Source organism: Panicum virgatum, chromosome 5K (genome assembly GCF_016808335.1).
Source record: "Panicum virgatum strain AP13 chromosome 5K, P.virgatum_v5, whole genome shotgun sequence".
Taxonomy (NCBI): Eukaryota; Viridiplantae; Streptophyta; class Magnoliopsida; order Poales; family Poaceae; genus Panicum; species Panicum virgatum.
Window position 1 is genome coordinate 59,968,756 of NC_053140.1, and position 14,167 is coordinate 59,982,922.

At 41.4% G+C, this 14,167-nt stretch overlaps 1 protein-coding gene across 1 annotated transcript; it reads right to left on the reverse strand.

Moving 5' to 3' along the window:
* Positions 1-483: 483 nt before the first annotated feature.
* LOC120709148 (coiled-coil domain-containing protein SCD2-like) lies at positions 484-8,201 on the reverse strand. Its single transcript, XM_039994688.1, has 17 exons — positions 7,714-8,201; positions 7,195-7,379; positions 6,463-6,532; positions 6,286-6,327; positions 6,131-6,193; positions 5,823-5,872; positions 5,717-5,744; positions 3,909-3,980; positions 3,698-3,808; positions 3,565-3,625; positions 2,891-3,007; positions 2,684-2,802; positions 2,243-2,312; positions 1,684-1,725; positions 1,504-1,544; positions 1,301-1,427; positions 484-969 (listed from the first exon to the last, which is right to left on the reverse strand). Exons 1-17 carry the CDS (start codon positions 8,083-8,085, stop codon positions 863-865), a joined length of 1,677 nt encoding a protein of 558 aa, XP_039850622.1. The 5' UTR covers positions 8,086-8,201; the 3' UTR covers positions 484-862.
* Positions 8,202-14,167: the final 5,966 nt, after the last annotated feature.

Below are 14,167 nucleotides of genomic sequence, written 5' to 3' on the forward strand. Positions count from 1 at the left end.
GGAGGCCGACGGGATGTTTTTGCATGTGGCGTCCGTGCAGGACAGGTCTGGTCTGGGTTGGGTACTGCTGCGCGTTTGGTAAGGAGGGCATGTGACGACCGAAAGGGATGGGCATCGCGCACAGCGATCGTGTAGGCTTGTGTCACTCCAGGTCCAAGGTTGATGATGAGGCACCGAGCGAATCGCGGGTTAATCAGCATGTGACCTGACCAGCAATCATCAGGCGTAAAAAGGTCAGAAAACAATGTGATCAGGCAAGGGTTCAGGCTTAGGGCAAATGCTCAAGAAGAGGAAACAGAGTAACCTGGGCTGTACTGGAAGGCTGTAGGCACACATGTAGTGACCAGAGTGTTAACATATGTAACATGTTTTTGCTTGACGTATGCCAACTATAAACAGAAGAGGATGCAGGGCTGAAACATGATGGTTTTCAAGTTTAACCTCCAAAGCCACCAGCACTAAACTCATGTACTACCAGGAGAATTATACAGAAAAATTTTCTGTTGTTCATCTGTTGCAGGAAGCAAACGTCCCTCAGCACAGAAACGTTGTTGCTTTGATAGCAAAGAATAAACACAGGGGTGATAATCACAAGATGCACAATTGCTGGAAGTGAGGTCGTCGTTGTTTCTCTTGCCGATGCAAAACTATTACACATTTCACAAAGCTATTTCAACAATAGATGAATGGCTTGCACATGCACTACACGAACTCATTGGAATTTAGACAAGTACACCAAGATTGAAGCACTATTCTGCGAAATCTGATGATGCAAGGGCCCGAGACCTGCTGGGAACCGAAGTTCCCATTTCTCCAAAATTGGGATTTTGATACACGAACCATAGAAAACCATGGAAAATTCTTACTGGTTCTCCATTGCCAATGAAGCTTGATCTATATCTGCCCGAGAACCCTCCCACAATTGCTGCTCTATGCCCAATTTCCTGAGCTCTGTTAGACCTCTCTCCACTGCGGTCATAAAATTGACAGAACCCAGTTACAAGACAATGGAAAATATGTCAGTCACCTTGGACCAGAAAAATTGAATCTGATGCAAGAAGCGATAAAAAAATTAACCTAGACAACATGTATAGAAGATCTATAACAATGTTTTAGTTCCCTATAAAAGTGGTATGCACTTTTCCAAGGGCGGTAAGATTGTGATCTGAGGGCCTAATTGCTCAAAAGGAACCGCAAAAAATGAAAGTCCACCCAATCAGCATCGTGCTAATCGGTAAACTTAACAGGGATACCTGCCAGTGATTATTTGGTAATTAGTAACATGGAGCAAGCATCTTACCATCTATAGCATCATGCGAATTTGGAGCTTGTGCATTGCGACCAATCCAAAACTGAAGCCGGTCATCAGCAATATCTTCCTCGACACCATGAGTTTTGGCTCTTCTCCAGAAGTATATAAGCCATGCCTGAATTTGGTATGGATCCCATAAGTCATGTGCACTAAATGGAAGAATTGCAAAGTTCACATGTCTGAAGGTTTACCTGCTTAAAGCTAACGTCTTCAGCCTCTTCTGGGCTAAGATCTGCAAAATGAAGAAATAGTTCCACTTTTGAATTCAAGCCATACAAACCTGAATGAAATGCTTGTGCATTCAAGTAGTGAAATAAAGTAAAAAGCGGAATTTCACAAAAGTCCTATTCGCCAAGGTGAGAAAGTAGTACCAAATGCCTCCAGGTATTTAGGTTCACCAGGTGATTTAAAATCTGCAAAGGTAGAAAACAAAATAATTCAAAACTTGATTAGTTTCTAACTTTACAATAAAGGATAAAGAATTGCATTTACATGTATAATATCCCTCTGAACAGAAAATCAAATGTGTGTATTTGTAGATGGCATCACAATACCCTACAGTCAGTATTTGTATCAAACTTTCATGAGATGGCCACTATCATGTAGTATTACAGTGTCGGTGCAACAGTATTTGGAAGAACATCGATGCAAGTATGCAAATGGATCTGGATGTTTCAAAAACATAATTAACATTGGAGGGCCCAATCGTGAATAGAGCAGATGTGCAAACTCAAAACTTGTCATGAGATGTGTGTCATAGATGATGATTGATATAGGCATATAGCAAATTTCATTAATCTCTCGCAACACATATTTTGCCAAAAAATATGAAAATGAATTATACAATACAAAAGAAAGGGCACTAATCTGAAGCCTAACCACTTTAATATCCACTGGCATGCTAAAGAAATATAACAAAAAAGAGCAAACCTGATGTGAACTGCCGATTTATGCTAGGTCTACGATGTTGGCCAAGTGCAACTACAATAGCATCTTCCACCTACATGACAATAACAGGAATTTAGATCTGACATGTCAGAGAATCCAGGCAGTAATTACATACGACAGAGAAACTGTGCAATAGTAGAATGGCGAATTGTGATTCGCTAAATTGTTCGACTTTTTTTAAAAAGAAAACTTTGAGCTCTTTACTACAGTAGGAATTCCAACTGAATCCTTAGCAGAAGCAAAACAGAGGTACCATGTTTCATGTTAGGTTATGCAAAGGTTCCAGAATATTAGGAGACACCCCCCCCCTTTTTTTTCTTTTTCTTTGGACACAGGTGTTTGCTTCTACATGTGTAAGAGCCTAAGAGGTACCACAATTTTGTCCTGGAGAAATCTAGAAATAAATGGAAATGAAGTTAAGACCTTCAACGAAGAAAGCTCTCTAAGCCCCATTTCAACTGAAAGCATGCTCTCTATATTGCCTTCTCCCATTACGTCACTCATTTCTCGTGCAAGCTTATTTCTTCCCTGAGCATCATTGCCTGCATGAATAAATTTCAAGCATGATTAATTGGAGTGCATGGAATAAACCATGATCTACAACTTCACATTATAAGAATGCAGGCTTGCCTTGTTTTCGAGGTTCGTCCTTTGCCTTTTGACCAGCAGAGAGAACAACCTCGAGAGGAAGAGGAGCCAATGCTGACCAATGCTCATGCTTTGATACCGCAATCTCAGGATACACTCCTGAAGTTAATTAATTAATGTACCATCAGATAATCAAGACTAAGGGTGAACAAAACATTAGCGGCTTAGTGCAACTGATGTAGGTCAACTAGACCTGCCCATTTTTCATACCAGGCCCAAATTCTTTTGGGCTTTCAAACCTAGATATAGGCCAAGCCATAACCTAGGGCTAGCCAGGTTGGCTAAAGTTTAGTGTGAAGAAAAAGTACTATCATTGAGAGACAAACTATATCATTAGATTGCACAGTGATTACATAAAAATATTGTCTTACCAAACTAAATACCTCTTACTCTATCGTAAGAACAATTATCTGATGCTGATAACCATAATCACGTCATTAGTGAATGAGTGATTAGAAGAGCCATCGCATGGTATCTTGTTGAAATTTATCCAATAAAGTAAATTGTGGCAATAAGTTATCATGAATAGTGTATAATGGAACTTTTCATCAGGGATACCGACACAAGCTCCTTTTCAAATCTCAGGTGACTAATCAGTATAATCAGAAAAATGATCTAGAATTTTTTTCTTTTAAAGGACTTATCAGGCAACTCACCATATTGAACTGCTAAGCCCCAATAGCGTGCAAGCCAGCACCTTTTTAGGACAACTTCCTCCTATAAAGTTGTAAATAGATTAAAATTCATGTCAAAGAAACAAAATGAGGATAGAGCAGTAATCAGACTAACCATTTCTTCTTGGGTTAAGACCATTCTCTGAGTCATTGACCGGAAAGCCTTCGTTTCAGACTCTGCCTCCTTCAGCTGGTCAATTGCTGATGCAACTTCTTCTTTGGCAGACTATTCAAAACATGGTAAGTGAACAATAGAAGTCAAATAAAGCAGCATATCCAACAAAGTGTAGGACTAGGACATTTAGATTCATTAAAAGTATCTTTACCTCAAGTTCTTGCCTTAGTGTTGTTACTTCCTCTCTACCATCCTTTGATTCCCTTGCAGCTTTTAGTGCAGCCTGAGGACGAATGAAGAATTACAAAATTAGCAGTGAAGTGTGGGTTAGTGGATAAGCAAGTTTCTCTTCAACCATTTAGTTGATAACATATTTTAAAATCTATAGTCATGTATTTTCAGATATCATTTCAGCAAATTTCGAAATAAGTACTTGGCATGAGCAAATTGAACATAACATATTTAGGGACCACACAAAGTAGGAAATTGGGATTGAAGTTCCGCACAAGGGTTATCTTCTCATTTGAACATTAACAACAACAACAACAACAAACAACAACAACAACAACAACAACAACAACACAGCTTTTTTTCCCAAGCAAGTTGGGGTAGGCTAGAGATGAAACCCGAAAGGAATAAGTTCAAGGTTCAGGCACATTGATAGCTAGTCTCCAAGCGCTCCTATCCAAAGCTATCTCTTTAGAGATATTCCAATCCTTTAGGTATCTCTTAACCGACTCATCCCACGTCAGTTTAGGTCTACCTCTACCCCTCTTTACATTATCGACCCGCTCAAGAACCCCATTACGCACCGGCGCCTCAGGAGGCCTTCGTTGGACATGTCCAAACCATCTCAACCGATGCTGGGTAAGTTTCTCCTCAATTGGTGCCACTCCGACCCTATCCCGAATAACTTCGTTTCGGACTCTATCCCTCCTTGTGTGCCCGCAAAACCACCGCAACATCCGCATCTCTGCTACACTCAGTTGCTGGACATGTCGCCTTTTTGTAGGCCAACATTCAGCACCGTATAGCATCGCCGGACGAATTGTTGTCCTATAGAATTTGCCTTTTAGCTTTTGTGGCACCCTCTTGTCACAAAGGATGCCAGAAGCTTGCCGCCATTTCAACCAGCCAGCTGAAATTCTATGCCTAACATCTTCATCAATGTCGCCATCCTTTTGTAGCACCGATCCTAAATACCGAAAAGTATCCTTCTGGACCACCACTTGTCCATCTAGACTAACGTCTCCCCCCTCATGCTTAGTCGCGCTGAAATCGCACATCATGTACTCGGTCTTGGTCCTACTAAGTCTGAATCCTTTCGACTCTAACGTGCGTCTCCACAGCTCTAACTTCCTATTAACCCCTGCTCTACTCTCGTCAACTAGCACCACATCATCAGCAAAGAGCATACACCAAGGGATCTCACCTTGTATATCCCTTGTGACCTCATCCATCACTAAAGCAAATAAATAAGGGCTCAATGCTGACCCATGGTGTAGGCCTATGTTAATAGGAAAGTCAGTGGTGTTGCCATCACATGTCCGGACAAACGTCGTCGCATCCTTGTACATATCCTTAATGAGGGTAATGTACTTAGTTGGGACTTTGTGCTTCTCCAAGTCCCACCACATGACATTTCTCGGTACTTTGTCATATGCCTTCTCAAGGTCAATGAAGACCATGTGCAAGTCCTTCTTCTGTTCCCTATATCTCTCCATCAATTGTCGTATTAAGAAAATCGCCTCCATTGTTGACCTTCCAGGCATGAACCCAAATTGGTTTTGGGTCACACTTGTCACTCTTCTTAGGCGATGCTCGATAACCCTCTCCCAAAGCTTCATCGTATGGCTCATCAGCTTAATCCCACGGTAGTTAGTACAACTTTGAACATTAAACACCATAAAAATACCACAGTTGACACAATACACATCTAAATATAGGCTAAATAAGAAGTATGAATCTATCATAACATATAAATGCAGCAGCCTATAGCAGAACAAGAAGAAAACTAACCTCCCTCTGTTTAAGTGCTGCTTCCTTCCTGCCAGCATTTGTGCACATATTATGTCATGACCAATAGTGGATTTGTAAAATATGTGTATTCAAACACAGAACAAACCTGCTTAAGAGGCGAGCTTCTAACGATACCCCTTCTCCAAGAGCAGCTACCTGCATAAAAAGAAATTAAGACCTAAGAAAATATGCATATAGTTCACTACGCAAAGAACAATCATTCCATGGCCGTAAAAACCCGACCCTTTTTTTTCGCAGAGCCTAGAAAGACCAAATTATTCCAGTATTTGAAGGTACAATTCAATTGTAGCAGAGATAGAATCAGACAACACCTTACAAATGACCATATTCTCAATGAGGAAAGCAAAACCAAAAAATAACATGTTTTTTAATAGCTCTTAATTCTTATCTCACCTGTTTCTCAAGCTCCTTGGCTCTAGCTTCCGCTTCTTCACATCTTTCTTCAGCAAGCCGCAACTGTCAATCAAGATTAGAAATAATTTACTGAAGCCCCACATAAAACCAATGGACACATGTATATTAAATATTAATGTTATTTGCTGTTTCACCTTTTCTACAACACTCTCATTCTCCTCTTGTAGCATATCAAGCTGGATGACAGTATAGCATTAGTCTTATAGTAGATACACACTATCAAGCATTCAAGTTATAGTAAGAACTTCTAACAGTCAAACGAGAAAATTTGAGCAGAATCATATGAGTAATCTTCAGTGAAAAAAGAAGACCTCATCTTGAAGAGTGGATGCCTCTCTTTTTAGTCCTGATTCTCTAGAGTTATGAAGCCCCGCATCAAATCTAAATAGAAAAAGGGGGTCTGAGGTCAATAGCTAGGTTTCACTGTTTCTCTAAAAAGGAAAGAAGATAGATAAAAGGAAAAATCCAATCTATAAGAAGCGACTGATAATGCAACAATGATTAACCTCAGTTTCTTATGTACAAAAGCAACGCAGCACTCACAATAACATACAGAAAAGGTGCATGCTTGACATCGTGGGGATCTAAAGGCATTTTTATTTTATTTTAGATTATTACATCATTCTATAAATAGAACATCAGGAGTTTTCTGCATATGGGCGCAAAACTTGTTCATCCCATTTTATGCTACTGATGTCATTGTTTAAAAGAGGCAGCTCAGAAGCACTGCGATGTTTCTTTGCTTTTTTTTCAGGTTAATTCATGGTGGTGATGCTCGACCATATGTTGTTGGGGAATGGGGACAATGCTTACACTGATGCAACCATACATAAATGCAAAGTCAGACTCAGCCCATAGCAAGAACTGATTAATGCAGTAAGCTAGTGGTACCACTTCTTCCAAAGAATAGTACAAGTAAAATTCATTTAGTATTGCTCCATTTGGTGGTCACTAGTATCAGTGATCATGCAATCATTTAGACTAGTCTATTTTTAGCACACAGAGTATATTCCACGTTTTTGAGACATGGGGAAATGTAAGACCTTTTCTGCCGAGTGCGATCTGCTGGAGGCTCCACAGCCACTGGAGGGATAGGGGACGGGGTTCGCAATGTCGTGTTGGTTTTGATCGGTGGCACCACTGTGGTGGTCGGTCGTGATGCAACAGCTGGCCTACCTGCTGATGACGAGCGGACGGTAGGAGGTGGTTCTACAATGTTCCGACCTAACTAATGAAATGAGGAGATCAAATTAGCAGAAGGCAACAGACCAGCAATTAACAAATTGAGTAAACTGAGACACTAATACAATGCACCAATCAATTTGCCCCCAAATTCCCCCAATTTAAAGGATTTAGCAAGCATTACGAAAACTGATCTAGCACAAGCAAGTAGGAACTATCCACTCCTGCAAATTCATCTGATGATGGACTGTTTCATAACAACTTGACCTCAGTTTGACCAATTTGGACTAATTCAAGCATAGCAGCAGCCCGGAATAGCCGATTCCTAAGTAGAGAAGCAGCATGGAGCGAGATGAGCAAGAGATCCGGAAGTAAAGTACCGCAGGGGAGGGAGATCTCGCGGTACGGCCAAGCAGGGAGACGCCGTTGCTCCCGTGCGCTGTCCGGCCACCTCCGAACCTCACGGGTGCCGGTGGCGGGTGGTCGGCAGCGTAGTCGTCCTCGTCATCGTCGTCGCCGGTGGCCGCGGCGGCGTTCTGCGAGGCCATGACCTGCGCGAGCCTTGCCGCCGCGGCGCGCGCTGCCACGTTCTGCGTGCGGCGCACGTTGGAGATGCCCGCTGCGCCCACGGCGGAGGAGGTGGAGGAGGAGCGGTGGTGCGAGGGGGAGACGCCGCCCGGGGAGGAGGAGCCCGTGCTGCTGCCGCTCCGCTGCCGCCCATAGACGGGGCTCCCGGCCCGGAGACGGTCCATGGTGCGGCTCGCCGGTGGGATCTGGGCCGCCGGGCGGCCGCGGCGCGGAGATGGCGAGGCGGGGGAGTGGGAGGGAGGTGGGGGAGAGCACGCTCGCGACGCCGGTGGAGTTTTCAGTTTCGACTTTCTTGCAGTTTGCCCCTCGTATTTTGTCAAATTTTAGTTAATTCTTCCTACTTGCCATTACCTTATTTTCGCTTTTTTTTTTACCGTGCTATGTATTTCACTAAGAGAAAAAAATTACAGTGATGCAACTTCATGGTTTAATCATAGGAAATATGAAACATTGATCATATTTTTAAAAATAGCAAGCGTATAAGAGTTTACAGTATTATATTCATGTCAAGTGAATGGTGATTAAATAATAATGTATTCCAGTAAATTTTTAGTATATCCTATTTTTCTGCTATTATGCTCCCGCCCCCATTTCTTGTAATAAAATAGAGAAATCTCGTAATAAAATAGAGAAATAAAAATGGTTGAGAGATTTTTCCACTCGTTCTTGTCAGTTTTTATCCCTAGAACACTTCATGCGCAAGGTTACAAGATTGCCACATAGATAGTGGTGCACAACATGACACAACAACAAATGTCCACTATATCATGACCTTTCTATTTCTAGGTGTCAAGTTGGCATTATTTGAATAATAGTATTGTTAAGAGTGAAACTATTGATCACCTCAATTAGCATGTTGCGTATGCACATCAAAATACTGAAAATTATATGTTCGTTTCTAAATCACATGCCCACAGATAATTTCCTCCTAATATTTTATGTCAGCTTGTAAGTGCTACTTTGCTTCTCAGACAAAGATACAGCAACTAGTGAAAGAGTGGAAAATAAAAGGTAGCGATGACAACGAATGGAAGGAGAAGATGGAAGAAAACAGTGAGAATCAGGAAAACAGAAGGGGCTCTATCGCAAAACGTGAACAGCAAACATTTTTCTGAACAACTGAAAAGCAAAATTCCACGCTGGTATGCACATCCCCGCAGCGAGAGCGATGTTCACGGTGCGTGCTGGAGCCTCGCATCCCGTGTGCGCAGGTGTCACACCAAACGGCCTCTCTTCCCCCGCGTCACCGTTAATGGATCTGATCCGTCGGACGCGATGGTACAGCTCGGTAGGCCGGCGGCGCAGAGGATCCGTAGGTGGTCATGGGAGGCAAATCCAGGTGGTTGGTGGGGAATAATATTGCTTGAGAGCTGGGATTAGTTACCCCAGGTTAAGGTTAAGGTTTAGATCAGCTGGACACAGTGCTTAGTGCTATGAACATGAGATCAGTGTGAGTTAAAAAATGTTCTATGAGCTCGTACTGGTGCTTACTGCTGCTACAAGTACAGTACGACACTAGAGTGGGCTGACTGCTGCCTGATGAGGTGAAAAAAAAGAGATGGGGTGAGTTAGGAGTAGTAAATTAAACGTCACAGTACGATTCGGTCTGACGGGAGCACTTTTACGCTTACTATTACTAATTGGAGATTCTTTTTGAAGCCTCTAGGTGATGCCACATAAAATTCTAGGTGGACAATTTAAAAAAAATAGAAAAATCTTATAAATTCTCACAAAAAATCAAAAACATCTGGCCATCAATTCGGCAACTCTAATCATAATAGTCATTGGATCAGTTATTCTTTTCTAATAAATTACCCACCTTTGCCATTACGAAAATAGACTAAAGTAACCCCCTACACATGCATCTAAATTACCCACCTCTGCCATTATAAAAAATAATCTAAAATAACCCCCTAATCTTCATCTAAATTACCCACTTATGCCATTATAAAATAATATCAAATAACCCCCTAAATTTTTCAAATATATTATCCAATGATATTATAATAAAAAGTTAAAATAAACTCCAAATTTGAATCAAAACTATATTATTATAATAAAATCTTAAAGCGCATCAATATAAAATTCTAAATTACTATTTCTATTATTATTAATATATTATTTCTATTATTATTTATATAAAAATACTAACTATAATGTGTGTGTCACCATATATTCATGTATAAGAGAAGAGACAAGAACACCAATTTTTATGTTGTTCACATAGCTCAAACAAAGTGTTCAATTAAATACATATCAAACATATATGGAGGTATGATACAAAGTGAAAAAAATTGTTAGTAACTAAACATATCACATTTATTACAATTATATAATAATAAATATGTATCTTTATAGTATTGAATTAGAATATTTAATTGGTTAAAGAGAGCGTGAAATAGATAATTATTAGGTATCTCTAACTAGCCTGTGCGGGAGCACGGGTTGATATACTAGTTTTCAAAATTCAAGTGCAGAAGGTTTCGGTTGCAGGTCGCAAGAAATTCTCATCATAACAGTTGACATTATTCTCCCATCATCTCACTGCAAAACGAACTTGCTTTCTCTGGTACCACACAGTTTTGACATTGGCATACTAATAATCAGACTATCAGTCAAGAGTCTGGACACACACACATACACAAGCCTCCCTAGACCATGTTTAGTTTCAAAAAAAAAATTACGGTACCCGTCACATTGAATCTTTGGACACATGCACAGAGCATTAAATATAGTTAAAAAATAACTAATTACATAATATAATTGTTTCATACGAGATAAATTTTTTTAAGTCTAATTAGTTCATGATTGGATATTAATTGTCAAATAACAACGAAATATGCTACAGTACCGAAATTCAAACTTTTTCGTGAACTAAACACATCCTACTAAAAAGGCAGCATCCAACAGGAGGGTTCTAAACAATTAATGAGTCCGGTCCAGGTTCCAGCTAGTATTATTTGTCTTGGCTTAGCATCCACTCCAATTCTTAACCCTCACGCATGCATTTGATGATGGGCCATGATTGTCGATGCAAGCTGGCCATCACTGACAGAGAGGGGACGATATGAAGAAGAAGAAGCTGTGGCCAGTGTAGGTTGCACGTCTCTTATCATCATCATCGCTGTCACCTCCCCGGCCCGTTGTCACTACTGCAGTTGAAAACGAGCGAGCGATCGGCCCCCTGCCGTTACGCGTGCATGCATTGAGGCATGGCGTCAGTAACCGCCGCCGACTGGCCGACAGAAGAAAGCACGGCAAGAACAACGATGGCGTGCAGGTGTTCTTTCATCACGTTCAGGCTCGTGCTGCTAATTAGGCGCCGCCGCAGCAGCAGATTCGTTGCTTTCACCGGGAGGGAAGAAGATGAAGAACAACCCCAACCGCATGGCAAGGGATCGGAGCAAGAGACAGCCAAGCCAGCCATGTGCGCGTGCTGCCCACGACGATGCTTCCTGCATATATACCCCTATGCTCAGCTCGCTCCAATCTACTGCTCCCTCCGTTCCAAATTATACGTCGTTTGATTTTTTTAACACTAAATTTGACCACTCATCTTATTTAAAAATTTATATAAAATATCACTTCTATTTTTGTGATTTGTTTTATCAATACAAATTCTCAAAGAATGATTTGAATTTAATTATGTTTGTATAAATTTTTTGAATAAAATGAGTGATCAAATTTGATGTTAAAAAAATCTAACGATCTATAATTTAGAATAGAGAGAGCATATACTAAGGGATCTATAATTTAGAATAGAGAGAGCATATACTAAGGGTCTGTTTAGATGAAACGAAAAAACTTTTTGCGTTGTAATCTTGCTAATTTGAAATACTAAATGAAGTCTATTTACAAAACTTTTTGCACAGATGGGTTGTAAATTGCGAGACGAATCTAATGATGCTAATTAATCCATGATTAATCCATAATTAGCGGATGGTTACTGTAGCACCACTGTTGAAAAGCGTGGATTAAGTAGGCTCATTAGATTCGTCTCGCGATTTTACAGCCCATCTATGTAAAAAATTTTGTAAATAGACTTCATTTAGTACTCCATACATGTGTCGAAATATTCGATGCGACGGTTTTTTTTTGTTTATTTATGGGGTGGGAACAGGGCCAAATTCTAATCTCGTCTACCTCACCTAACCTAGCTAGCTAACCGCGCATGTGTGCATACGGATGGGTTGGCGAGCTCCATCGGCCGCATCAACTTCAACTCACATGATCCATCATCCAGTACATGGCCACACCACACTCTTGTAGGCTTGTAGCTACCCAAGGACCATGCAGCATCGCCCTCCCTGTCTCCTCTACCCTCCTGTCCTCCCCTGAATCTGCTGACCCTTCTCCATCTCATCCTCAACCCTGTACAGTAGTGCAGCATCGACAGCTACCTGGCTAGACAATTCCAAGTCAAAATTGTTAAATTTTGTTTACTTTGGTGTGACAATTAACATGCCCTGGTCTTTATTGTCATCAGCTCCTACCAGGTTTCTGATTAGCTTCAGGTCTTCTGATGATAGGAGCGTGCCAATGATCATCTGGTTACCGTTGCACCTATGGCGCTGCAGCAGGCAAGGCAGGCAGCGGTGCCGGCGCCGGCGCCGGCGCCGGAGATCGATCGCTACGGTACTCCACCGACAGACTCTGCAGTCAATATGTACAGACTACGAGTAATAACCAGGGGAAGATCAGAGAGGCCACCTGGGCTGTCACCCTCCACTGTTCCTCTGCAACCTCTTCTCACCGCCACCAGTAGTACTGCCTGCCTTAATCTGCTTCCTCAAGCACACACAGACTCACTTATTAGTCAGTAAAGTAGATTCAGTTTGTGTTTAGATCCGTGAAAATCGGGTAAAAAAGGTTACATCGGACTCTGTATCGTACTGTAGCACTTTTCGTTTGTTTGTAGTAAATATTGTTCTATTGTAGGCTAATTAGGCTCAAAAGATTCATCTCGCAACGTACATCAAAACTATGCAATTAGTTTTTTTATTTATCTACATTTAATACTTCATGTATGGATTATTTGTTATATTTAATGTTTCAATGTGATTTCGATGTGATGGAAAGTTTGGAAAATTTGGAGAAATTGGTGGGAAGTGAACACAACCTCATTCTAGCATGCTAGGCTGCAAATGCAACCGTCAAATCCACAGAGGAAAAAAGACACGCTGTTACAGAACAGTGACGGCCAGCGAGTACAGGTGAATGTGCGGCAGCCATGCATGCTCTATGGAGCTATAGCTACCTAGAGGCTAATGCGTGTCCATGCATGGCTATAGCTTGGCTGGGCCATGCTGTATTACTGAAAGCAACCCGGCCATCTACATTCCTTGGTTTTAAAAGGGAATCCAAGCATGCGTCGTCAGATCAGATCAGATCAGGCTGGCACACTGCTTTATATCACTTTGCGTTAGATCGTTGGAGAGAAACGGAGATCGAGATCAGAGCCGAGAGGATCGATCGTCGACAAGGCAAAGGCAAGGCATGAAGCTCTTGTTCCAGTGCCCCTGCTGCTCCTGCTTCTGCTTCATGAAGGCCAGCAACAAGCCCCAAGGCAAGGGCGCAGCAGGTCAGCCCGGCAAGATGCAAGGGGGAGTGGTAGGCAAAACCATAGAGATGATGTAGCTTATTATTAGTGTGTTTTGCGCCATGCATCCTCAGCCTAGCTTGATCTTCTAAGTCTTCCCTCTTCTGCTTTTGGAGTTTCATTCAGATTTGTGAAGCAGGCTAGATAGTGTTGTGCCTGTGTCCTCCAGCTGTGTCTTATACTTCCTACTCCAATCAATGAAAGGAGAACTATTAATTTCTTCAATTGTTTTTTCTCCCTAAGTTTGGTAAATTACTTTTGTTTCTAATGTCAACTGTTCTCTCTGTAGCTTTGCCATTTGTGTCAAACTACTATAATTTTATTCCGGAGTTTTTCCGCTAGATTGTTTCCTGCTACTAAGGGATGAGATCAAGGTGATGATGAGCGAGCACTAAGCAAGTAAACAGACGAAGTAAAATCTGATCATAAACCATAGCCATGTTTGTTATGCTTTATTCAACATTATAAGCAACCAACCTGAAGCTAGAATGCCAATCATGCTAATGTTCACAGCGGGGTAAACAAGATTTAGTGTAAAGAAAGCGAATATAGTCTTACCAGCTCCAATAACATAGACATTCTTCAGGCTACTCATCACCTGTGAGTTGCGTGCTCCATACAATGATTTGTGTTTACCTCAAGTCCTC

What these genes read in the sequence shown, in the direction of transcription:
- LOC120709148 (XM_039994688.1), bottom strand. Translation starts at nt 8,085, where the DNA reads ATGGACCGTCTCCGGGCCGGGAGCCCCGTCTATGGGCGGCAGCGGAGC. An exon ending in GATCGCACTCGGCAGAAAAG is followed by an intron (nt 6,533 to 7,194) that starts GTCTTACATTTC and finishes TTTTCTATTTAG; the next exon opens with ATTTGATGCGGGGCTTCATA. An exon ending in TTCGCATGATGCTATAGATG is followed by an intron (nt 970 to 1,300) that starts GTAAGATGCTTG and finishes TTATGACCGCAG; the next exon opens with TGGAGAGAGGTCTAACAGAG.